General features: G+C 35.6%; 2 protein-coding genes across 2 annotated transcripts; both read right to left on the reverse strand.

Moving 5' to 3' along the window:
• Positions 1–1,764: 1,764 nt before the first annotated feature.
• LOC125651662 (uncharacterized) lies at positions 1,765–14,646 on the reverse strand. The gene is made up of 13 exons (XM_048880361.2): positions 14,247–14,646; positions 12,940–14,149; positions 11,487–12,844; positions 10,627–11,338; positions 10,396–10,512; positions 10,004–10,320; positions 8,652–8,756; positions 8,399–8,555; positions 8,118–8,301; positions 6,389–7,965; positions 4,956–6,275; positions 4,348–4,878; positions 1,765–3,558 (listed from the first exon to the last, which is right to left on the reverse strand). The coding sequence occupies exons 1-13, from the start codon at positions 14,598–14,600 to the stop codon at positions 3,293–3,295; spliced, it is 8,208 nt and encodes a 2,735-aa protein (XP_048736318.2). The 5' UTR covers positions 14,601–14,646; the 3' UTR covers positions 1,765–3,292.
• A 5,382-nt stretch (positions 14,647–20,028) lies between these two features.
• Positions 20,029–26,569, reverse strand: LOC130055242 (uncharacterized). Its single transcript, XM_056167195.1, has 11 exons — positions 26,440–26,569; positions 24,795–24,890; positions 24,578–24,675; positions 24,239–24,340; positions 22,773–22,874; positions 22,075–22,281; positions 21,780–21,947; positions 21,513–21,701; positions 21,059–21,334; positions 20,787–20,966; positions 20,029–20,660 (listed from the first exon to the last, which is right to left on the reverse strand). The coding sequence occupies exons 1-11, from the start codon at positions 26,444–26,446 to the stop codon at positions 20,154–20,156; spliced, it is 1,932 nt and encodes a 643-aa protein (XP_056023170.1). The 5' UTR covers positions 26,447–26,569; the 3' UTR covers positions 20,029–20,153.
• Positions 26,570–27,135: the final 566 nt, after the last annotated feature.

Below are 27,135 nucleotides of genomic sequence, written 5' to 3' on the forward strand. Positions count from 1 at the left end.
CATATGTATATTTACTTTTGTATATATGCAATTGCGTTCACATGCTCAAATTTACAACCATGGGCAGATTTTGCATATACATTTGTATGCAGAATTTGCATCCCGCGAGTAAATAAGGGCATGTGAACGGGGCTATGGATACATTTGAAAGCTCGCGTTTCATATTGTATCGTACGGCAGTGCCGTCATACATGTAGTTGCATTTGTGTACACATGGCAACAGACTGATGGCGTCGTCGATCCACATACGCGGTTCATTTGCGGTTACGGAAATAGCTGAGTAGTTACGATTTAGGATTGATTATGTGTGGTCGAGCACCCCTATCGATTTTCAGCTCAAATGTCAATCCACTCTGGACACAGGAAGACGCTTTCCGCTCATTATCTTAAGAACCCGTTGTATGACAAACATCAAAGTGGTACATTGGTACATCCTAAAACGTAGATGACCCCTATTTGTATTGAGGTCAAGGGTCAAACTAGATATAGGAATATACTGACCGATCAATGCCTTGAGAACTCTTTGGTTGACAGACATCAAACTTGGTGCACTGGTACATCTTCAGGAGAAGATTACCGCTTTTGATTTTGAGGTCACATGTTCAAGGGTCAAACTGGACACAGGGATACACTGTCCATTCAATGTCTTGAGAACCGTTTGCTTGACAGACATGAGCCTTGGTACACTGGTACATCTTTAAGAGAAGATGGCCCCTATTGATTTTGAGGTCACATTGTCAAGGATCAAACTGGACACAGGAATATACTGTCCGCTCAATGTCTTGAGAACCCTTTGCATGAGATATCAAACTTGATACACAAGTACATCTTCACGAGAAGATGACCCTATTGATTTTAAGGTCACATGGTCAAGGGTCAAACAAGACATAGGAATATACTGTCCGCTCAATGTCTTGAGAACCATTTGCTTGACAGACATCAAACTTGATGCACTGGTACATCCTTAAAAGTAGATGATCCTTATTTATTTTGAGGTTACATGATCAAGGGCCAAACTGAACATAGGAATAAACTGTCCGCTAAATATCTTGAGAACCCTTTGCTTAACAGACATCAAACTTGGTGCACTGGTACATCTTCAGGTAAAGATAACCCCTATTGATGTTAAGTTGACATGGTCAAAGGTCACACTGGACACAGGGATGTACTCTCCGCTAAATATCTTGATAACCCTTTCTTTGACAGACATCAAACTTGGTACACTGGTACATCGTCAGACAATGATGACCCCTATTTATTTTGAGGTCACATGGTCAAAGGTATACCGTCCGCTCAATATCTTGAGAACCCTTTGTTTGACAGACACCAAACTTGGTACATTGGTGCATCGTAAGGGGTAGATGACCCTATTGATTTTGAAGTCACCTGCTCAAAGGTCAATGTTTAAACTGGACATAGAAGTATATTGTCTCCTATATTTTAAGAATCAGTTGCTTGATTAACACCAAAAGTGGAACACTGGTACAACATAAGGAGTAGATGACCACTATTGATTTTTAGGTCACATTGTAAATCCACTCTGAACATAGGAAGATATCATTTGTTCAATATTTTGAAATGGTTTGGCACTACTAACAATTACATGATGCATGTTTATCACCCTTTTAAATTTTGCACCATGGGGGCATCGTGCTTTACAAACATTTCTTGTTAATGTTTTCTTTCTATCAATCATAAACAGTGGTACTATTCATCTACATAATAACTGATATATGATAAAAAGATGGAAAAAAACCAAAATCATGTCTTCTTCATCACCAATTTTATTTACAAATAATTAATAAACCAATGAGAGAAATTAATATAAATGGAAATATTGAATACATTCCGAGTACAAATTTGAATATATGAATGAGGATATAGTGAGAATAAAGCTTTGTTATGTGCACAAAGAGAATGCACTTGGGCTACAATGCTCACCCGAGCCGCCTTATGGACTAACAATGACCCAAGACCTTCCATACAACATTGAACATGCCTCGGGAAGTTTTACCAAAACAATAATCATTTTGTTTCTATTGAAAGTATTCTGGAAAAAAATAAGACAGGACATATTTGAATAATAAGACCATTCTGCTCCGACAAGGTTTATTAATTATTTGTCTTACAGACTTCAAAATTGTATGAGCATTGAAATTTAAAGCATATATTGACTTAATTGTGATCCCATTCTTATCTAGATTCGGAGGATCATCTGCTGAAAGAAACGACTGCATGAGGACAAAAAGTAAACGTTGCGTTTTGATCTTAAAAACATTTTTTCAGAATGGTTCTTGATTTCTGCATAATCTTACCTGAGAGTTTGGTTTACCCATCCAGACAGTCAGTAATTTATACACTGCGATTTTGACAAATGTCGTGATACTCTTTGAACCCTATTGTGGCCCCATCCAACCCCCGGGGGCCATGATTTGCACAAACTGAATCTGCACCATGTCAGGAAGCCTTCATGTAATTTTCAGATTTTCTGGCCCAGTAATTCTTGAGAAGATTTTTAAATGACCCTACCCTATTTTGCCTTTTGTGATTATCTCCCCTTTGAAAGGGACATGACCCTTCATGAATAAACTTAAAAGCCCTTCACCCAAGGATGTTGTGTGGCAAGTTTGGTTAAAATTGGCCCAGTAGTTCTTGAGAAGAAGTTGAAAATGTGAAAAGTTTACGATGACACCGACGACAGACAACGGAGAATTTTTGATCAGAAAAACTCACTTGAGCCTTTGGCTCAGGTGAACTAAAACGTGATCCTACATTTCTACAAACTTGAGTTCTGTTTTCAAGGACACTTTTCAATTAATGAAGTAAACTTTGATGATGTGATTCTGGAGTAAAAAGGAAAATGTGTATAAATTAGCAAGGGATATTTATCTACAAACATGCAGACATTTTGATCAGGAAAGTGCCTTCCACTGCATGACTCAAATGAACTAAATGTAACTTCTAAGTAACAAAGAAAGACTACAAGCTTCAGAACATAAGTAATCTAATGACTTCAAAAACCAAGTAAAAAAGCGTATCTTTTTAAAGTCATTTAGACGCAATCATTTTGCTGGACGGATATTTGAAATATCACACATAAATTTTGATATTATCTACACTTTTTCAGCAATTAATGTCCATTTGAATATTGAGAAGAGACATCAGCATACTTCGTTTCTAAATTTCACATTAGATTTAAAATTTACACATTGCCTCACACCAATTCTGAACTGTAAGTGCATTTTTAATTATCCTTACGCAGTGTATGGCAGCAAAAGCTAACTTGTAACTACTATATGTTGTACACTCCGTGATATGCACGCGATTCTCCTGTCGGACAAATAGCATTGATATCTATAAATATAACCGCGGCATTGTTTATGTCGATGGGGATGGAATGATCAAGAGTGTAGAATGGAGACCGTATGTCCGAATATCCTCTGTTGCTCCCAATGGACACGACAAATGATGTGGGTCCCTTCATGGTGTCTTGGAACACATTCGACCAGTCAATCATAAATCCGCCTGTAGATGATTTCTTCACTCTCAAGCTATTACCTATGAAAAAGAAGACGGAATACAAAATAGAGTTGGACAAACATCGATTCCTGGATATACAAGAGGTGGGATCAGGTGCCTAGGAGATGTAAGCATCCGCCCTATATCTTGATCAGGTTGAAATGTGAACTTATTATGTAATTGTCTGAGAAAGAGGTTTTAGACAAAATTTCAGGGCAATACCCGTGTCAATTCCGAATAAAAATCTGGAAAACTGTTTGACCTACTTTTACCCCAAAAGTATGCCATGATCTCCAATCCAGCTGAAATACAAACTAAACTCATGTATTCCCCAGAGAGGAACCTTATGACAATCTCGGCAATATATGTATCCATAACGAAAACAAGGGCTATTTTTCCTATTAAGTGATATTCTATATGACATTGACTTTTGACCTTAAGAATCAATATGCATCAGGTGCATGTGTACCTAACGGTGCGGTCTATATCCTGTCTACAAGGTTTTCTTACTCAGTGATACTTCTAACTTTTACCACCGACTTTGAAGGACAAAAGCGCGCTCCACTTAACATGAGGGATGTGTGTACCAAGTTTGACTGTGATGCCATTAGAGACCGATTGAAAGTGAAAATCTTATTTGACATCCAAAAATGTAATAATTTGTTCAGTAATATTTGTAGAGAAACTTTTGAAAATGTTTTAAAAGTTCTCAAGAATACATCACGAACATTGCATAATGACGGACGAGAATGGAACGCAAGAGATCTGATGAAATTATTCTGCAACAAATCATTTAACACGGTCTGCTAGTTAAAACAGCAATTTTACCTGTTAGTTGTGGACTTCTAGCATCTGTCATTATGCTGCTATTTGTTGGTTTGCTCGAAACTCCGCCATCATTTATTGCTTTCACCTCCACTGTGTAAATATCGCCGTCTGAGCCGTGTATGTCGATAGAGGCGTATGTTTTTAGTCCGACTTTTCTCCAAGGTGAAATTACTTTATCTTCCCTCCACAATCGTGTTTCATATTCATGGATACCAGAACTGTCCGTAAACCCATTCCACGAAAAGGTCAAACGTGATTTATTGGACTGGGTTGTAATAATAGGAGAACTATGTTTGACAGAAATTGCATTGCTTGGTAAAAAATCTATTTTTGTTGCCCGAGTTTCTGGAGATTTGAATGATATAGTAATGGGACCGTGCGATTTCGTTCCTCGAAGTTCAACACCATTTGTGCATCGTATAGCGATGTATAATTTTGTTCCGTGCTGGAGATGGATATTAGAGAAGACACAGGACGTGGTCGTAATACTCTTTCCCCAAGGGATTAGGGATGTTGAGAGTGGAAAATGTCCTGAAAGAAAACGGATGATTATCGTAAATGTGAAAAAATTATTTAATCAATAATAAAATTTTACTCGGTAAACTTACCAGCTCCACATTCACATTCGCGTATTCCACTTTCGTTATCCATGATTTTCCATGTGACTGTAAATGTTGTGAGAATTTTATTTCCTGTCACTTCCGATGTGTTATCATGTTGACCACTACTATTCTTGTTTGATATTGAAAGATCTTCATATATAATGTTAACGTTCACATTAGAAATATCTGGTTCTGTATGGTCAATTACCATGGCTGAGGAATGATACGTGGATTTCAAACCTGCATTATTTGTAGCAACAACAGTGACGTAAACACTACTGTTATGTGGAACTTCTATATTCATTATCTCCTGGAATCCAGTAGTGAAAGGAAGCAGTGACCTTACTTGGTACCCACTTTTCGTTGTTCCAGCTCCGACGTGTATAGACTTTATTCCACTTTCAATGTCTTGAATGTGCATGCAGACCCTTATAGAGCTCGGCGATAGCTGGGAAAGCGTGATGGGTTCCGTTGCTGTTTCATACGTAAGGCATTGATAAAGTTTTATGGTAAACAAATCTGGTAAATCCCTGGACGTGAAAGTTATTGTAATGTTAGCAAAACCAGAATGTTTAGATACAAACATGTGCTCAGTTTGCGCTGATCCATTTGCAAGATGAAACAGATAAAGTGTTGTTTTCATGTTTCCAATATGCACATGAACATCACGTGATGGTATGCGGGCATCTGACATGATAGTCAATCGATAAAACTGTTCAGCTTTTAAATGTGTAGATCCTTGATATTCAATCCGTGTCTTCTTGTGTAAAACAGAATGGGTTTTCTTCACTATGTCTATTGGGGTAACCCCCAGCTGTGTACACCGTAAACCATTAGGTGGTGTGGTATCGATTTGTATATCTTTTGCATAAATTGGACCAATCCAATGTCCAGCAGCGTCAAAGGCAACCAGGGCGACTCTGTATGTCCTATCATGTTTTAAAGATAACCCGTGATATTTGTATGTATTCCTTATCTTCGCATCGATATAGATATCTATGGTATCATTGCTGTCTTTTTCTGTCAGAATTACTTTATAATCCTTAATGAAGGAATGGTGATCGTCAAATCCATGCCATGATAAAGCTACTTCATTTGTTGACGATTGGTATATAGCGTTTCTGTGGAATTCAGTATTGTACACGACCCCTCCAACTGGATTATCTAAGTCAAGAAGAATTCCATCAGAAACAAAAGACGACTTCATTCCAATAGTGTTTGTAGCTGTAATTGTGAAGTAAAATCTGACACCTGGTGCTATTATATTGCCTTCCACGGGAAACGAGGTTGAGAGTCCAACGTTGAGAGAATCAAACAGGTCGTTTCCTGAAGAAGAAGAAAATATAAATCAGATACATTTACACCCTCACAAAGAATGATATAGATTCAAAAGAACGTTTATTTGAAATGGTAAAACTTATGAAAATCATTTGGCATACCAAACGGAGACGAGCCTGCAGATATTGCATATTTCTCAATTTGTCCTCCACTTTCTGAAAACACGCCATCCCAACACACAAGAAAATCGGATGTTGAATTAAGAATATCAATATCATTTTCACTGCATTTGAAAGCTGTCTCTTTAATAGATTTTCCTCTTCGAATAGTTGGCGCTGTTGTGTCGATAAGTAGGGGACTTGATTGTTTGTCTATATACGTATTTACTGATAGCCAACCTCGTACATAAAATACGTAGGATTCCCCATGCAAAAATTGTTTCCCATTTTTCGTGCAAAATGTTGTGTTTGTTAGATGTTCGTTTTCTTTCCAAACATTTTCTGTCTTTCTGTCAAACACACCGGCTCCTGGATATTCATGATAAACACCGATGCTCCATTCAAAACGTTGAATCTTCGTCATATCCCTCACCGTCCACTGAGCAAACACGCATGCTGATGATAAGCTCACGCTTCCTGGAGATTTCGCATATCCAAAGCTAACAGAAGTTATTTCGGTTTCATTTTCTCTTTTTGTACACGCATTAGACCTCAAAGCAGAATTACATTTGTGTCCTATTACAGAACATGTGCAATCGTTATTACATGTATGTGTTCGACATAAATATCGTTGAATCTTTAGAAACCCCCTATCATGCGTGATATCATCCGCAACTATTGAAACAGTAGTTTTCGAAATTTTACTTCTTAAGCCCGCTTTGTTCAGCGCAAAGACCGACAGAATTATTTCTTCTGTTTCTGATAATTTACGAGTTAGATTTAAAGATAATGTTTGAGTTTCGCTGTCAACATGGTCTGTGTATACTATTCCATCGGATAATTCCGAACCAGTATAAGAATTGCTGACAGAAATTCCATACTTCTCTATTCCAGTATGGATATCCGTAAACCCATACCAAAGCAGCGCAAGTTCTGTAGTCTTATCAAATGTTCTCCATTTCATCGTGTTTTTGAAACCGCCAAGCTGTGGAGGAGAAGAGTCAATGAGGACTGAATTCGATATTCCATGTGTGCATAACCCAGCTGCATTGCAACTCGATACATGCACCGAATACGAGTCACCACTTTTGAAAACATCTTTATCTTCAAGTTTAATTGTTATATTATTTTCATTCCCCTGGGTGTAAATATCTTTTATAGTTTTTCCATTATTGTGCGACTTCAGAATAACTTCATTGGATATGATGAAGCTTTGCTTTTCTGTAAATTTCCATCTCGCAATCAATACGGAATTGTCATATTGTGTGCCTAGTCGATGTGAAAACTGAGAAGAATCAATGAATGGTACAATCTCTTCTGCTGGTGGTGTTGTATCTACCCGGAATTTTTCCGATGATCGTTGACTGTATTGTCCTACTTGGTTGTACGCCCTCACTATAACGTATAAATTTCTATTTTCTGGCAAATTTACTGCTGTTTTAGTCATTCGCTCCGTAAGAAGAACATTTTCAAAGACGGTGATATCACATATGCCATTGCTCGTGCTTATACACCATTCAAAATGGTCGAGGTCCGAATGAGGATCTTGAAATCCTATCCACTGTGCCGTCAGGGAATTTCTGTTTTAACAAGAAAGTATTTAAGGTTACAGAAAAATAAACTTTCTATCGTTTATTTTAAAAATAATCTCTTTTCAATTGTTTTCCATTTGATACGGAAACAATTACCAATTGCGTAAATGCGTGTGATAGTCGGATCGGTGTATACGTACTTGTGACTGATGTAATGTTGATGACGATCACTCATTCCAACATGAACAAGTCCAACTATTGGTGGAGAGTTATCCAGTATAATACCATCAGAGGATTTGGAGGTACACAATCTCGCTTGGTTGCAAGCCTTTACATTGGTGTAGTACTTCGTTCCAGGAATAAACTCGCTTGTCCAGCAGTACTCTGTTCATAGACAAAGAGGGAAAGTACCACTATAGTATTATCAACCGTTTTAATCTTTTTAACTATTTAACAACATTATGTGGGAAATTCCCTTCACCTTTGATTAATCCAGCAGGCGTAGCTGGGAATACGTCAGAGGCCTCCCTCATTGTGCCGATGCCTATTTCATAATATGCTAACTCTGTATGTGGATCATGGAATCCATACCATCTTGAACATATGTGGGTTATATTGCGCTGGAAATCCACCTCAATCTAACAAATATTGTAATGTGTTACGTATTTTTGAACTATTTGAAGGAATAACATGTTTAAGAAACTCCCACATTAAAAATATACATGATGTTATACCCCATTTTCATTTCCGTCCAAGACGAAACCTGTAATCGGCGGACTGCTGTCAATGATAAAGGGTTCAGAGTTTTCCAAGATCGTTAAACCAGCGTTGTTAATGACCTGAAATCAATTAAACAGAAATGTTTGTTTTCCTGCACAAACCGTTACATCATCAAAACGTACACATCTCGCCTCTACTACTATTATGTGCATGTGGGACAAAATACTACAGCACGATTAATTTGCTATTTTTCGGCTTATCATATATATTAGATAGTGAAAAGCCAGCATTAAAACATATAAATAATGATAATTTCAAATTCTTCATGTAAAAACTTATACGGTACCAATGATGCGCATTTCGACAAATAATATCCGAAAACCAGATGCCACATGTAATATCCCAAATATCATTGAACACATAACCCCGTAATTCATCATTTTGGTAAAGTTGCTTCAAAAATGTACTTGATTCAACTAAAATTCCTCTTTCGATTTAGGTAGATATCATTCAGATATTGATTGGGTCCGAAGACAAGTGCTGTGTTTGACCCGAGAACGCATGCCCGAAGCTGTAAGCAGAGTGTAACACATCCTTTCGAGGCTCAAACAAAACACCTGTTGTCCGACGACACATTCTACAACTCTTTTGTTATACACCTTCATTTTTAGGTTGTTTTTACTAAATGCCCATTACTTGTCGACTATGAAACTTTAACAGGGCATTGTGATTGCGCATATTTATCAACGTATCTACTAGTTTTAAAAAAAGTACCAAATATCCTATCAATAATTACATGTTTCGTGTTCCTGTTCTGCGTTTCGTCTAATAATAGTATGTATTCATCATCATTCAAATCAGTAAACCTCGCCACTACGTAAACAAGCAGCCAACAGTATGTGTGGCGGCTCAACAGGGGATGCTTACTCCTCCTACACACCTGATGTCATTTCTGGTATATCCAAGGGTCCGTGTTTGCCTAACTCTTAATTTTGTATTCTAAAATATGAGTTACGAGATTGATCACTGTTCGCTATATTCACCTTTCCATACAAGTTATTCAAACATTATTATTTGATAGAGCACTATTTATTGAAATTATCAATTTGGAATATTTTTTCAAATCTTCAAGTATTTTCAATATCCGGGAAATTACATAATCAGCACATGTACATGTAACACTGCCGATAAAATGTGGTTACTAGATTCTTTTACATTTTTTAATCAGGAAATGCACATTCGTATACGGGATCTATGCTGAGACGACGACATGCAATGACAGAACGAATATGAAATAATATTATGCGTATTTATATGAGGTGAAAAAGGTGTTTATAAAATAGAAAAAGCTGACACTTCTGCTTACCAGTAATAATACATAATATTCGTAACCATCAACGAATTTTCCATTGGCGTCTTCCAGTTTCCATGAAGTTCCTTCGACTTCAGTCATTGGAAATACATCAGCAGAGACAGCTGATGAACCAATTCCGATTTCGAATGACTTTATCCCACTTTCTGGGTCGTTAAAATCGTACCAATTGACAAAAATGTCTTTGTAACTTGATACGTATTTATCGAATCCTGTTCCGCCAAATACTATACTGCCAGGTAGTGGTGGAGTATTGTCGAACATGACTCCATCTGATGATACTTCAGTGAATAGTCCAACTCGGTCAATAGCTTAAATAATACAAAGACATTTTAAACACACGTGACTACATTTTATAGTTGGGTGAAACGGAAATTTCAACATACCTCTAACTGTTGCATAGTACACTATGTCGGGTTTTAACAATACATTGCTGATAGTTGCATATGTTAATTTTCCTGCGTCAGTAAATGACGCCACGTCCTCTCCTCCAGGGTATGTTCCTGGTAGAAAGAAATGTGAATACTTAGACTAAATCAGTTACATGCATGTACACACAGTACAGTATATACGTAAGAGGTATATGAATTGATTAAACGATTAGAATAAGTGATTACCAATGCTGTAGGAATATTCTTCTATTCCAGATGGGTATTCTATCACCATTTCCTTTTCTATATCCGTAAAGTCTTCCCATGCAAGTGATAATGATCTGTTGCTGTTCACAAAATATCCAAAGTCAGCTGTAATCTGTACTCTCCCGGGAAAAGGTGGTGTATCGTCAACAACAAATCCATTACCACATAAAGCAATCTGACTTTTCTCTTCAAAAGTTTTTTCATACTTGATTATTGTTTTATTTGCAAAAGCACAAACATAATATTTTTGGTTTTTTGTAAACCGTATTCGTTTGAAATATCCAATCCCTCCTTCTGAGAAAGTATCTTGTATACAGGCAGAATCATCAGCACATGTCTTTTGTGGAAGACGTTTCTCTTTCATGATGTACCAATTGATCTTACGACCAAATGTGTCCAATACGACGCCATTTATTTTCCAATCCGGTCTGATAAAATTGACCTCATAATTATGTAACACATTTATTTTCTCTCCCAGGTAACGACTGTGAACAAAAGCTTTTATTTCTGTAATATCTAGAGTATTGGCGTTAACTTCATAGACGATGTTTAGTTCAGAGTTACCCGTACTTTCCTTGTCGTTAATCAGTTGACACGATATTGTAGATTTTCCTGACAAGCAAAATCCTCTTACACATACCGACAGTTGGTGTTGAGAATACTCAGGCAGGGATATATTTCGTTGATGAATCTGTAGGAAGAAATATGAATTCCTTGCAATTGATACCAGACCATTTAGTCTACATGTGTAAAAAACAAACAAACCTAATTTCATTTCATAAACTGTTACATAAAAATTATAAAATAAGCACTAATGTGTTCAACATTCAAATACTTACTGAAACAATAGAGGTGTTCACGGTAATGAAATTGGCCGTCATCCACTCAGTTATTTCAGCTGCATTTTTGTTTTGCATTGCTAGTGTGTACCTAACCGCGTCGGATGAGTCGCTGCATTGAAATCCCCTGAAGTTTAACCATAGATCAAAACAGTCGGATGTGGACTTCTTTAGTAAAGACTGGACTTTGTTCGGTGAAGGTACTTTGAATTCTACTCTAGATCCAATTGATTTCAATGATTTTGTACATATTTTTTCAAAGCATGGTTGTACAACAGCCTTATAGTGTAAACCATCTAATAAATGTATATCTATGAAAGTTATGTTTTCACGGTTATGCATGATTCTAAGTGGAACTATTTGGTTTTCTGCCATTCCTCTTTGCAGAAGTAACCCAGCTCTATAATGTGTTACCAAATATTTGTAGGGACTTCTAATTGTCCAGTACGCCATGTAGGATTTGGGATCAATTTGGCAATGCAAGTTTTCATTGCAGGCGATAATTTCAAAACTAAAACTTGTGTTAAACAACTTCATAGTATTGATGTAAAACTTTGGATTTTCTATTATAGGTAGGAAGGATTTTCTCATAACATTCCCCAATATTGATGGGCGCCCTGTCCAAATAATATCTTCAGATGTGATAGAGTACAAATCTGGTCCAATTCCAGATATCTGAAGAGTGAAGGCCTTCTCAGTTGTTAAGCTTTTATTTGTTACCATGATCTCTACATTTTGACTGGTGAGCATGACCGTACTCCGGAATTCGGGACTAATAGAGTCACATGGTATCCCATCGTATACATTAACTGAGTCCGCTGCTTTTAATTTATCAATGACAAAGAACCCATCAGAAGTTGATAAACTACTTCCTCCTGAAGATGTTGCTCTGATCAAAGTGTATATTCTGGTATTCTCAGGTAAACTAACGTTATGAAGGCATTTATCGCTCGGAAGAGAACGAAAGTTCATCAAATCATCCGTGTTATTTGAACCGAATGCAACTTCAAAAGTAACAGTTTCATGGTGCTTAAATCCAGATAGAGCCACATAGACAGTGTCATCGCTTGCAATATAATCCAAATCCTCTGACAGCGAGAACTGCTTGCTAATGTCAAGAACCGTTCCAGTTGTTGGGGGATATCTAGAAGGTACTCTGAACTCCTCCGTCCGAACAGTTGTGGCATGACCGACAATATTGTAGAAATACAATTCGAAATAAAATGGTGTCTCGTCTTCGTTTAATTTCTGCACTCTGTCTACGGGATACTTAAGACAAGTGTGTTTTCTATCAAACATGGGACAGTAGTTCGATAGGTAACCTTGTAGTATTGGGGTTGTAAAGGTAGAGCCATGACCTGTCACAAAAAAAAAATAATTAATCAACTATTAGTGAAACATTACAAAACCTAACTGCGTACTTAAAGGTATCAACGTCGAATTGACAATTTACCTATTTTGAATAAAACCGTGGAGACAGGCTGACTTTGTTCGTCATCAACAAATGTATCATTATTCCATACAACGAATACGAACTCTTGGTCAACAATAACCTTCACACTGCCTTTATACAGAGGAGGTGTGTCATCAATTACCACGGGTCCAATCATGACAGATGTTTCTAAGCCCGCTTTACTTGTTGCTTTTATCATTATGAAGAAAGGGATTCCTGAGCCAAGGGTAGAATGGAATCGTTTATCGCTCTGCATCCGTTTTGTTGGTCTATACGGCAAAATATCTGGAGCTATAAATTGAGATTTAGTCGATGCTAATCCGATCTGCATATCATGAATTTGCGATTCTGGATCTGTCACATTCCAAGAGAGAGAAATTGTGTCGGACGGAATATACGTAACTTCCTCTGTATGATAGGCCTCCACCTTCTGACAAATCGAATCTGCATAAGATGAATCGTTAAATTTCTCTTCATTCAGATGAAAGAGATTACCCACAAGTGTAAATTCATTGTCAATACTGTTGCATATATCCTCGCAAGCCTTGGTCCAATGCAAGCTTATCGTTGATAAATTTTGAAGTATAAGCCATGCGGAATTATGGTAGCAGCCAACGAATTCTCTTGTTTTGGCTTGTTCTAATACTACGTTGTGCAATTTTGGCGGAGAAACGTCGTATACGATACCATTAGAACACGCTACGTCTGAGGGTTGGAGAGCATAATTGTAAGCAATCACACTGGTAAAATAGAGGCCTGGAGATGGAATCTGTACTTTGGTATAATCGTTAACCGTTTCTTGTATAAAGCCTGGCAGCGCATCATGACTGGTGTGTAGTAACTCCTCTTTTAACAAGCATTTTTTACTGAACCCAATGCGGTATTTTTTAATGCCACTCTCATGATCGATGAAACCGCTCCATTTCAAAAACGATTCGTTTGTGGATGTATAGTCAACTTCAGGGGACCCTATCTCTCCTTCCATAGCAAACCCAGTTTCAGGAGGAGACTCATCTGCTAGTATTTCCGTCCTAGAAATACTTACCAGCATAGCATTGTTCATTACTTTCACCGTGAAGAAATATTCTCTGTTGTGGTGTCCTTTCTGTGTATTGTTCTTAATCAAGCTATTAAACTTCACATCATACAAAGATTTTTCACAAACTCCGACTTTCGGACAGTAGCATTGTTCTGTTTTATTGCAGGATTCCTAAGGAAGAATCAATGCAATTGATTGAAATATGAATGCAATAACACTACAGTTATATATTTGAAAACTATGTCGACTCCGTAAATATCATACTTACTCCAAGTTGAAGGTGATTCACCGCAAGGGTACCTATGCCTAACTCTTTTCCACCTAAGGTTGTACCAAGCATCCATTCAATGGAATAGAGACCGCTGTGTTCATCTAAAGCTTCAAAGGAAATCGTCATTTTCGAAAGATCAGTAGAGTTATGAACGAACAGCTGACGAACCCCGTCTTTAATCAGATACATGTCATTGATGTCCGGAACACTTGCATCTATATGTATTGCTATTATTTCTTTCATGGTATTGTTCATTATATCTACAGGAATAATGGAAATCATATATGTTTCTCCGTCTCTTATATTGTAATGTCTGCAAATCGATTGATTCATAAGATTTGAAACCGACATATTTTCTAGTTGAACATCGTTCAATGTCACTGCGTATCGAAAGTCAACTATGCCATCTACATTCAGAGTTCCGTTGACAGGAAGTTGTCCAGTGTGTTGTTCATAAACTCCGTTGTAAAGATTGTGATAATCAGGTTGGATTTTCCTCAACAAATTGTAATTAACATTGAAAGAATTATAGTACCGTTTTCTCCAATTAACACAAATGGCCCCATGATTTGTCTGCCATGTGTAGTTAGTAGCTGGATTTCCTGTACTAACTTTAAGGGTATTCGTGGGATCGATCATGATTTCTGACGAATTATCGAACAAAACGAATCTTCTCGCTTGTTTAAAATTACCAGCATTGTCAAGGAGTTCTAGGGAAACTCCATATAACGCAGGTTGCTCGTCAGGTAATTTGATTGACTGGGTGTCACTAGTAACGTTCAGAGTTAACAAGGAGCTTTCATCCATCGTTAGTGTCGATGCGTCTTTTTCTTTCATATCATGAATGGTTATTGTATAACTTTTTATTCTAGATGCCTGATCAGGGGTGAAAAGAAAGGGGTCAAACCAGCCCCTTAGTGTTACACGAATATCGGCAGTTTTAGTTAATCGATTTTCAAACAGAATACGTTCATTGTTTCTGCATGAATTGTCTTCTAGGCAATGTTTGGGCGCAGAGGAGTCTCGTTTCATGCATACCTCGTGAGACGAATTTGTAGAACGATAGATATGCGGGTTTGATATGCGTCTATTGTAATCTAACGTTTTTAGGTATCCTCCTGTATACGCTATGAACTCCACACAAAGTCTGTCAAATAAATAATAGACAAAATGAGATACAGTTATAGTATGCTAATTTGTGAATGCGAAACTTGTTAATCCGAAACCCAACATCAAAGACAAATCATTTATTGATTGTAAGTTTAATATCAGACATTTTTACATATTGGAACAGAATTATTGTTCAATCTCCCAGTGTACGCAAATACAACGTGTGGTATGATAAGTGTAATTGAATTCTACACTTACTGTTCGCCATCTTGTAAACTCCACTCTGTCCCTATTGACATTTTGCATGTTATCATCGTCGAAAGGGGGTTTATGTCTGTATAATTGTTTAATGTACAACTCTTTGACTGCTTGAGATCTAAGGATTCCAGATGTTCTTCATATCCTTCACAAAATGACAGACATACTAAATCATCAGAATACATCTCATACTTAAGTTATAGTGGTACAGTACTGATCAGTTGTAATCTACGTTTTGAATAAACAACAAATAGTTGTACAACCTAGCAATAGTATAATTACCAGTGACATTTCTCTTAAAAAGAAGTATTGATGAATTGACAAGTCCAAATTGAAATTCTGCTATATGGTTTGGTTTAGAAGTCGATACGTGTACTGTGCTTGAAAACGTAAACTCGAAAGATAAATTAGCTGGCTGAAACTTCATATAATTTGCTCTCTCTTGTAGACATGGTCCCAGCGATGTTGAATTTCGGACTTCACCACCGCTGTTTTGTACTCCAAGTCTGCATGTATCTAAATCTGGTGCAATGTTTACTAAAACGAAACATGAAAAGATCAATCGTAAACATCCTGTAAAATATACTAAACGGGATTGATAAATAGAAACATTAATGATCAGCTAACGTGTAATATTGGAAATGAGCAAATGGATAGTAGGACCCGGAATGGAACCCAGAACCCTTTCATTGCTAAGTGCTCTAATCACTGAGCTAATGAGATCCATATTGCCCTAAATATTACAAATGCTACCATGGTACATGCAATTGTATTTTCTATTCTGCAAATAGAACGATTAAGAACACAAAATACATACAATTACAAATCTTGTGGGAATCGCTGGATGAGAGAGAGAATCCATCACTACAAACACAGTTCTTGGCGAGATGCCCATCACACGTGCCCGGCCAACACCAGTTTTGTTTCCAAGAACAAGTAGCTATTGTAAATATATAACAGAACATGCATGTAATATCCACACACATACACACACAAAGACCGGTCGTGACGCTCGATTAAAACAGACTTGCCTCATGTCAATATCGATAGTTTCAATATCTAGACATCTTGTTTCTTATCAGCTTTTGTAATTTAGTTTTAATGTTAGTTTGCTTTTCTATTTCGTTTTATTTTCTCTTCAAATATTCTATAATTTAGCATAATATTTCTACAAAATATATGGGTATTATAGATAATTACCAAACGCTACCAGTCAACGTTATTATGACGTCATAACAAACATGTTGCTGAACAAAGTTTTTATATATTAGAACTGCCTGATGAACCATGTAGACATATAGACAGTGCTAGCAGTAAATGATTGTTTTTTATGGAATGTGTCATTCTGATTTTCTATATATATATATATATATATATATCTATATATATATATATACATCCTCAACAGTAATATTTAACACTTATGATACAAAGTCATAATCTCATTTGTCCTATTTCATTAGCTTAATAAACTATACCTTCACACAATTTCCTGTTTTGAGACACATAATATATGGAATGTTGCGGGTCGTTTCCCTGGTCTTCACACTTGGTGCAAATATAATCATTTGCATTTGTACAGTGACTATGTTGACAATGAGGTGGCTTGGTACATGCTGAAACATGCAATGTACCTTTCAATTACGAGTTCATCTCTCATACAATATATCATTCAGAAGCCTACACTAGAGCATTTTAATACATGAGTAAACAAAAGAGTACACATACATTACCACTAGAAAGTACACATACATTACCACTAGAAAGTACACATACATTACCACTAGAAAGGTCAGCTGTGAACAAAAAGTACACATACATTACCACTAGAAAGGTCAGCTGTGAACAAAAAGTACACATACATTACCACTAGAAAGGTCAGCTGTGAACAAAAAGTACACATACATTACCACTAGAAAGGTCAGCTGTGAACAAAAAGTACACATACATTACCACTAGAAAGGTCAGCTGTGAACAAAAAGTACACATACATTACCACTAGAAAGGTCAGCTGTGAACAAAAAGTACACATACATTACCACTAGAAAGGTCAGCTGTGAAGACAATTTTCAAAGAAAACTCATAAACATCAGTATAAAGTGTAAAACACTTTCATGTTTGAAGTTTAATCATCATTTTGTACTGAAAGCGGTAGGATTCTAGTTGTACTTTGGGAGTTTGTCCGTTAAAATAGTTAGTTAGATCAATATTGAAACACTGGAGTGGTGTTATACTTATTCCATTGATAGTAAGGTGATATATTCGTACATGTAATACGTGTAATCATGTCGAAACGCATATATGTTCTGTTGTTGTGATGCAAAATGTCCTCATATAAGCACCAAAAATGTTTGAAAGGTTAGTAGCTCCTTCCTTTGTTTAGGACAGATATATGGCTTACGGCGGATGTGACAACTCGACAGGGATGTTTACTACTTCGAGGCACCTTGTCTCTTCTCTGGTATGTCCAATCCTTCGTGTTTTACCCTGTTCTTCATGTTGTATTCATTATAGGAGTTATGAGATCGATCACTGCTCTTTATCTTCACTTTTTTATTTTCAACATTGTGCAATTTGCTTGAATTAATGGAATATAACCTGCCGTAATGAACCTGCATCAACCAAACCAGAACATATTTTAAACACAAAATTTCAAGCTAATTCATGCAAACCTCTACAATCAGAATGTTAGAAAACTAAGAACCACCTTTTGATAATAAATTCTGCCACCTTGACAAATGACTTGAGTGATACGCTGGAGAATTGTATAAAAACGTATGCCAGTGATTTCTCTCTCATTATTGATCAAAGCATAAGGACCCCATATTTAATTTCCTAACCATATGAAAGGTGGAGGTAATGAACAGTGATCAATTTCATAACTCCTAAAAGCAATACAAAATATAGAGTTACGCAAACACGGACCCATGGATATGCCAGATGTCGGATCAGGAGCATTTGAAGAGTAAGCATCCCCCTGTCAAACGGTCATGTATGAATAGAATTACGGACGTTTCGGGAGCCCGACGTTTCGGGACCCGGATGTTTCGGGACTAGACAACACGTTTCGGGACTTCGATTAACTTGTTTCGGGACTTCAGGTAACACGTTTCGGGACTTCATAATAATTTTGTTAGACAATGACTAGATACTTGTTAAACTTTGTTTTATGTTTAAAAATGGAATATTGGACAATTTGCAGTTTAGTAGACAAACAACAGATACCAGTATGGGTGTACAATAAGTTCACAGTACTGTACCTAAAACGAAAGACCTGTGATTGTTTATAATAGTCTGTTATAAATATATTTGTATATAAATGCTTCATATTTTAAAATTATTTTCAAAATCCTTTCATTTGCATTACTACCCATTATTTTAGCTTTTGTAGACTGCTATATATTATTTATTTTATTATTATATTTTTTCCTAATTTTTATTTATAACAGTTATGGTGCTTCTTAACAATTCACTGGTGTGGTTTAGATTCAGTGCTTAAATTTTACAGTGAAAGGCATTTGTTTATTTTGTATTTAATTCTTAACTTCTCAAATTGTCCTTTGTGATATTTGTATTCTATTTTGTCTGTGATAGTCGGGTTAAGAGCTCTGTAGAGCTAATAATATTTGTTTTATGCTTGTACACGATGCCAACTTTAAATAAAACTTCAAGAAAAAATAATAGAGGGGGAAAAAAATCCTGACAATATACGTTTGTAATCTGAGGGTTGTTGACTCATTGTCGGGCGGATAAAACTGCAGGAAATTTAGACAGGATGCGATTTGTTTATGTTCATTGAAAATATATACATATCATCAATACAAAGATAAATCACATTCAAGTTGTATATAATTTTTTTTTTTTTTTACAAAATTTGTCCCAACAAATGTTACCATTAATGTTGTATGAAAAGTCGTTTATTTGTTGTTTATTCGAAAAGAGCAAAATGGAAATAATGTTTTGTTGCATATAACATTATATGAGAAAAATCACTGATTTCATTTGAACATATTTCAATGTTATGATATTGTCAACGAGAATCATTATCAGTTTCTCTCCAATTATAAGACTATAGTGGAATATTTATTAATCTGTCATATTGACCTTAGTATAGGGACATGAACACAATTTGAGCCAAAAAAATTCAAAGTTTATCTTTCCATTTTTAATGTTTAGAATGCTTAGATTAGGTATTTCTAATTGATGGCAAAAATTTGAATATCAGTGGTCAAGCTCACAATTCACAATAAAAATGAAAAAATAAAATTTGAAAATGTTCAGCTCAAATCATGCCCATGCCCCTGTGATGAGCATCAATAAGTGTAGTGCTTTAATTGCTTACTTTTCTTATCTATGTAGTGCTTTGCTTGCTATGCAAATTGATTATCAGTAAAGTAAAAATCAAATGAAGCATTTTTAAATGTGGTTTATTTAGCATTACTTATGTCAAACAAACGTTTACCATTATACAGTTTCAATCAATCAAATAAATAACATTTTCCCCAACACCGCTGAATTAACACTTAACACAACACATCAAATGTCAACAGGTCCATATAAGTATGAGCACTTTCTCAGCAGCTGGGTGGTGCTGATCTGTCTGCAATTGTATTCCTCCCAAAGTTTGAAGAGTTTGCCATTGAGTCTGGAGGAATGTTTCCTGTGTAGTCTCTCCATCTTTCCTTCTGTCAGCAGCCTGGCCTGCATGGGGATGGCAGTGGCCTCCTTGCACAGTTCTTGTAATAGGAGGTAAAATGGGACTCGTCCTCTGGAGTTCATTCTGGAGTTGATTCGGTTGTGCCAACCTTCTAGATCGTTGTTTGTTCTCACAGAGGCCATAAATACACTCCAGTTCTTCACATGAAATATTGAATTATTAAACCACTGCCTCCAAACATATCCCATGAATTCATCCATGGTGTCAGTTCTAACTCGTTGATCCAGCTGATGAAAGACTGGCTCAATGTGTTCTGGAGGCAGGAATGGTAGGGCCATGACCTGCCTCACAAAACGATGTACATCTCCTTTTTCGTTGTAAGCTCTCTAAAACATGAAATTTTTGTAATTAGAAACCCTTATTTAAAAGCTTTTTTTAATAAAAATTATCAAAATGAATAGCAGTAAAAATATTTGTGCCATTTCTGGAACGAGTTATGTAAATAGATATACCTGTAGTCCTAACTCTTGGACTTTGCGATACAAGGCCTGTGTCCAATGGAAGACACATCCTTGTATCACAGCCCATGGAAATCGATCCTGGATGGCCCGCCACATGGCTGATTCAAAATCCACAACAAACCCCTGCAGGGAAATCTGTCGAGGAAGGAGTCGGTCAATGGCCCGGAGAATCTACAAATATTTGAAATCAATTAATTCATTGTTTCCACACTTGTTGTCAATAATCAATATTGAACAAAATAAAGCTAAATGTACATATATACTTCATAATAATCCTCCTTCCTCTTTCTTGACATGAAGCAAAATACCAAAGGCACTTGCTTCATGTGTTGCCCACTCCTGATGAAGCTGTGAATGGTAAACAGTTGAGTCCAAGGATTATTGACCACATGGAACGTTGCATCCATGTACCATGTCCTGGCTTGTGATAAGAGGTCCAATTGATGTTGGGTATACATCAGGAGGTGGCGATATCCAGATGCATAGACATCCAAGGTTTGGAAGGCTTGCATCTGACTTTCCAAAAAGTCTCGATCAAGCTGAAATTAAGTTATTTTGACACAATTAAAATAGATGTTGGTTTTATTGAATTGAAAATATAGAATTAAATTTCTTATGATGTTGTAGGTCTTCTGTTTGTGTTAAATATTTTTGGAGATTTTTTCAAGGTATCTTCTAATATTCTATTGCATTAATTATTTTCATAGATAAACATACCTCAAAATTCAAATCTCTTGGATCCTTGGGTCTCATGTTGAGTCTTGCTCTGTTTACAATCCTGATCAGGTTGGATGGTTTTGGTCTGCTGGCAGGAGGAGCATCAATATCACCTGTCTCTGCCATCGCCTCCTCTACAATCCTTGGGGCTGACTGAGTGAAGATATTCATAGATGCACTCTGCTTTACCTATAAAATATCATTTGGTTGACATTATTGCTGCACATTTCTAAAATCCTACACACAGGCATTTGAAAATGTACCTACCTTGCTTGTTATTTGCACAGCTAGATGAATTCCTGGCTCTGCCGGATGGTTGTGTTTCTTCCCTCCCTCATTGAAGTCATCTCCCCGCTGAATTACTGTGGCTGGACAGGGTTGAGTCTTCCCTCTCTTGTTGCACCTCCAGTATGCATAGTTATCTCCTTTTGTCCTCTGAAATTAATTAATAAACTTGTATATTTTTAAATCTCTTCACCATTAATGATATCATTAACTAAATAATTATTTATTAAGCATTTGATTTCAATTAATTATACAGTAAAAAGACATAAGTTGTTACCCTCAATGTGTACTGGAATCCCCTTTTGTCTATAAGTTTCTGCTTCCCTCGTTTGGTACCACAGTCAATCATCTGGTACTCCGGCCGAGGATCTTCAGTTTGCTGAGGTATATCCTCAATGGCATCTTCTTGGATGGACATTTCCTGAACTGGGTCTGGTATTGCATAAGAGCCATCAGCATTAAATGACTGATCATCAGGTGCAGACTGGAATAAATATATGATATGAGTATATAATTATAATTCATAATTATATATATATATATATATATATATATATATATATATATATATATATATAGGTAAAAAATAAAAAAGATACACGAAGAGGTTTAGTAAAGCTTTAGGGCTTTCATTTCAAATCTTCAGAAAATTTGAAATGAAAGCGCTAAAGCTTTACTAAACGTCTTCGTGTATCTTTTACCTATACTTTTACCGATCATTGTGAAAAGTAACTATTATTATTATTGTTATTATATATATATATATATATAGAGAGAGAGAGAGAGAGAGAGAGAGAGAGAGAGAGAGAGAGAGAGAGAGAGAGAGAGAGAGAGATAAAATTTACATATTATGTTTAACTACATTATCATTACCATAGAACCAGTAACTGGTCATTAGACCAGAGTTAAAACACGAACAAATTGTTCTTCAGTTGTTTCATCTCATATTCATAATATCATATGTTGAAATCTTACCATAGATTCATCCTCCTGTTCATCTTCATCATCGGGTTCAGCAACCGATGAACCAAGGGAGGCTATAGACACGTGAAATGTGGCATCAGCTGCAGCTACAGGCTGAAAGAATATATATAAGTTGACTATACTTGTTACATTTATAACGTACATATATCGTGGAGCACAGTGTATGCCAGTATTATATAATTCTGAGTATATTCATGAAGTAGATTGATTTTATCGGTGTCCAGTGAAATGTCCTTATTCTACAAAAGCGCCTTTTAAAAACATTTCTACCATATTTTTATGTCTTATTTCTAAGCATTATTCCAACGCGAATATTTTAATGAATGTAACTTACAGAAAGTACATAAAATTTATTATATAGAATATACATTTCATTTTGTCCCGCGTCCCACATGTGTTGGTACTCCAGAAGAGTAGAGGAAGCCTCTCTCTATATATAATAGAGTAAAATACAATTTTTCGCATATGAATATTAAGATTCCTCGCATATAAATCAAAATTTTCGCATATAGATGTCAAGATTAGCGAAACGAAACCTATCGAAACTGGGACCCTTGTTTCATACGACATGCCTGCTGTTGTGGGCACGATGAAATAAATACAGTACTATACTTTGGAGTATTTCTAAGTATTCATAATTTTTATGAATGTACACTATACACGTACAAAGATTTATTTTGACGATAAATCATGCATGTGCTTTAATTATGATGTTACAGCTTGGAGATAATGAATTCGTTTAAAATGTGACGTTGCTTTCGTGATTATTTTGCCACAATTTATGACGTTATAAGCGTAACGTAAAGTGACACCAGTACCGTGCGCGACGTCTATACAACTTCCTTGTGTGTCAAATAAACGTAAAACTATCCTACATGTGTATAAAGTATAACATTTATTCATGAATTACAGTTTATTCTAGTAATTCCGAAGTTAATACTACATCTTATCATTAATTAGATTAAAGTGAAATGTTCGTTACTATAATTGCTGGTATCTTCTAATCTCTCGATTGTGAATATATTTTAAAACGGTTTAAGGAATGAACTTCAAACTGAATATGAATCAAAAAATCAAAATACAAAACATTTGAAACACATAGCAAAAAAGAATGTGGCAACAATTTTCGTTATTCAAATGTTCGTTTCATCAATGCGAGAAGTGATTAAAAATCGAATGGCTTTTATCGGGTTTGATGTTCTATGTGTTCATCAATGAAGTACGTGGTCCCTTAAGCATCCATGGCGCTATTTTTACAATTTCAGAAACTGTATCCACTCGGTGGTATATTTTTGAAAGTTGTATGAAACGTCATTTTCATTACTGTACTGTAGCCGGGTCATTTGATTGTCAGCACGTCGCCGGGTATACCCAGGTAAAGTTCGAGTCGGCCTGATTTTTCAGAATCAAGTATGCTAATTATAATATTACATTTTGTATAATATTTAAAATCTTACTGTAGATTCATCCTCCTGTTCATCTTCATCATCGGGTTCAGCAACTGATGAACCAAGGGAGGCTATTGACACGTGAAATGTGGCATCAGCTGCAGCTACAAACTGAAAGAATATAATATATTTTTATAGAAGTGTCTAGTAGGGATTCATCTACTGAGTGTTCCTGACATGAAGAATTAATTCATCCATTTTTAAACCTTAATTGTCCTATGTGGAAGCAAATGCCAAGGATATTTCGTTACTAATTTCCAATTATATGTTCTTAATTATTTCAAGATGTTTAATACAAATGTTCTTAATGTTAATTTGCATTCACGTAAATATAACGTATACCAGTACCTCTTCTGTATCAGTAGGAGTTTCCAAGCACCGGGCGCAAACCCACTGGAGGTCTTCTTGCTGTTTCCCTATTCGTCTATACTGGTCACGGCTGATTCCTGTCATATTATTAAAATTTGTGTTCTTTTACATTGTTCATTTGATGGAATTTTTTAATCATCATTATACATCTGCTTTCCATTCTTATTTTTCATTAAGTAAAAGAATAAAATCATACCAGTATTACATGTTCTGTGTTGCCATAGTTCACATCCATCACACTGTATGGCCTCTTGTCTGGGGCGAACAATCTTATTGCATGCAATGCATTTGTCTGTGAGAATAAAAAAATAAAATAAATGCACAAATAATTGTAATAATAACTTACATTTTAACTAGCCGATAATTTTATTGTATGCACGTGAAATCCCGACATCTACATCAACTATTTATAATATTTGATACAATATTATTATTTTTCTATAAAGCTACATTGTAAGTACCTTTTAAAAAGAAATTAAAATATATTTACCCATTTACATGTAAACTGCATATGGTTAGGACTCTGATTATGCACGAAAATGAAAAGTACTGTCGCCAAAACATGTATATATATTTTTTTTATTTCAGTATCAGTGATATCAAAATAACGCATAACATAAGGAATATGAAATGTTTTATAGCGGTTTTCCAATTCGATACGACGTTGCTCAGAACCAGTACATGTGGTTCTATAAGATGTAATAACATTTTTATTTATAATAGATAATTTGAATAGAAGAATTACATATTTATGTTGGTAACGTACATAGCATCTGCAATTAACGTAAGATGCAATTCTGGGAGAACTTGTTACTTTTTATTTGCGACTCTATAAAATATCAAGCATGTAGAATCGAGGAGTGGGGGTGGGAGCTGCCCCCTTTTGTTAAACAATGGGCATATTATAATGCAAATAGAGATATATTTCAATTACTTATTGAAAAAAAATATATCAGAATTGCTATTATTATTACAAATGTAGAAAACGTAGTCAATATTAATATTTGATATATGACATTTAAGCGTAACAATAGCGTAACAATAGAATGTCATGCCAGAAATATTTTTTCTCCGTCCAAGGAGTAGTTTTCCAGCTACATGGAATATATACCCCAAGACTCTGTTTCCATTCATGTTTTCAAAGTTGAAGGCGGTGCTTATTTCCTCGGTCTTTAAATTGCGGCATATGAATTTTCGTTTTGAAATGCCTTTTGCTATAGTAACTATGTCACCTCTATTTTTCTGTTATTTAGGATTATTTATCTATATGAAAGAAGGGTAACATTAGACTACTATATTCTTTCAGAAAATAAAAACATGGAATGCACTTATTATGGATGACAGAGAATGGGTGTGTTTCATATATAAATCACTAGAACAGTTGCAGGCCATATCTTTTTACCATCAACAATTAAGTTATGGAATGATGTCTATAGATCAGAGAAAATGTTTGGGTTTTTTTTTTTACCAAAAATTAACACAATTAAAAAAACTAAGAGATCTAAAGATTTAAAATATATTTTAGAATATTTTAGCAATAAGGAACAATGTGGTGCATGTATGTTCACATGTGACATACAACTAAATATACACTGTACAACAAAATTGATCTGAAATTGAAATTAATGACGAATTACCCATATTTTTTTGTCAATGTTCGTTAGTTAAAATGCTTAAAACAAAGCTGGTATCATCTATAACAATCCAACCATTGAGTGGGACATAAAGATAAGATATACTATATCCTTTTTATCTAATTTAATATATATATATATATATATATATATATATATATATATATATATATATATATATATATATATAATTCAATTCATACTGACCTGACATCGTTGGTTTTCTCTTCAAGAATCTCTTCAGAAATGAGATGTGAAGCCCTCATTGTGTACCAGGGGAGATGTGAAGCCCTCATTGTGTACCAGGGGCTCTTCATTATCTCTTCCTAATTAGCACCTAGTCACAGAATAGGGAGAAGGATATGGATGTTGTTGTTTTTACAATTTACACATTCAATGGAGGGCCCATTTAAATTGCTTTGTTATACACACACCCCCAAAAGATTTTCAATTATTCAAAGTTTGTATATAATAGCAAATAAATGTATAATATAAAATTCAGATTAAAATAAAATAATGTATTATTAAATCAATTATAAATCAGTGCCAAATAAAAAATAATTGTTGGTGCCGAAACATCTTAAAGTAAGTGCCGAAACGTCGTGGTACCGAAACATCTTGGTGCCGAAACGTCTTAATAATAAAGTGTCGAAACGTCTTGGTGCCGAAAAGTCCTGCACCCTATGAATATATATCACTTTGATATTAACGAAATAAGCATAACACCACTCCCGGGTGTATATATTGATCTAATTATTATAACGGAAAAACTCCCAAAGTACAGCTAGAATCGTACCTCTGTCAGTACAAAATGATTATCAAACCTCTAAACATGAAACCATCTCAGTGTTTTACACTTTGCACTGATGTTTATGAGTTTTCTTTGAAAATTTTCTTCACATG

This window comes from Ostrea edulis, chromosome 5, assembly GCF_947568905.1.
Source record: "Ostrea edulis chromosome 5, xbOstEdul1.1, whole genome shotgun sequence".
In the NCBI taxonomy this organism is placed as follows: Eukaryota; Metazoa; Mollusca; class Bivalvia; order Ostreida; family Ostreidae; genus Ostrea; species Ostrea edulis.

What these genes read in the sequence shown, in the direction of transcription:
- LOC125651662 (XM_048880361.2), bottom strand. Translation starts at nt 14,600, where the DNA reads ATGTCGGTTTCAAATCTTATGAATCAATCGATTTGCAGACATTACAAT. An exon ending in TGGACGGAAATGAAAATGGG is followed by an intron (nt 8,556 to 8,651) that starts GTATAACATCAT and finishes AATATTTGTTAG; the next exon opens with ATTGAGGTGGATTTCCAGCG. An exon ending in CAACATTACATCAGTCACAA is followed by an intron (nt 7,966 to 8,117) that starts GTACGTATACAC and finishes TTGTTAAAACAG; the next exon opens with AAATTCCCTGACGGCACAGT.
- LOC130055242 (XM_056167195.1), bottom strand. An exon ending in CTCCTACTGATACAGAAGAG is followed by an intron (nt 24,341 to 24,577) that starts GTACTGGTATAC and finishes ATATTCTTTCAG; the next exon opens with TTTGTAGCTGCAGCTGATGC. An exon ending in GATTCCAGTACACATTGAGG is followed by an intron (nt 21,948 to 22,074) that starts GTAACAACTTAT and finishes AATTAATTTCAG; the next exon opens with AGGACAAAAGGAGATAACTA.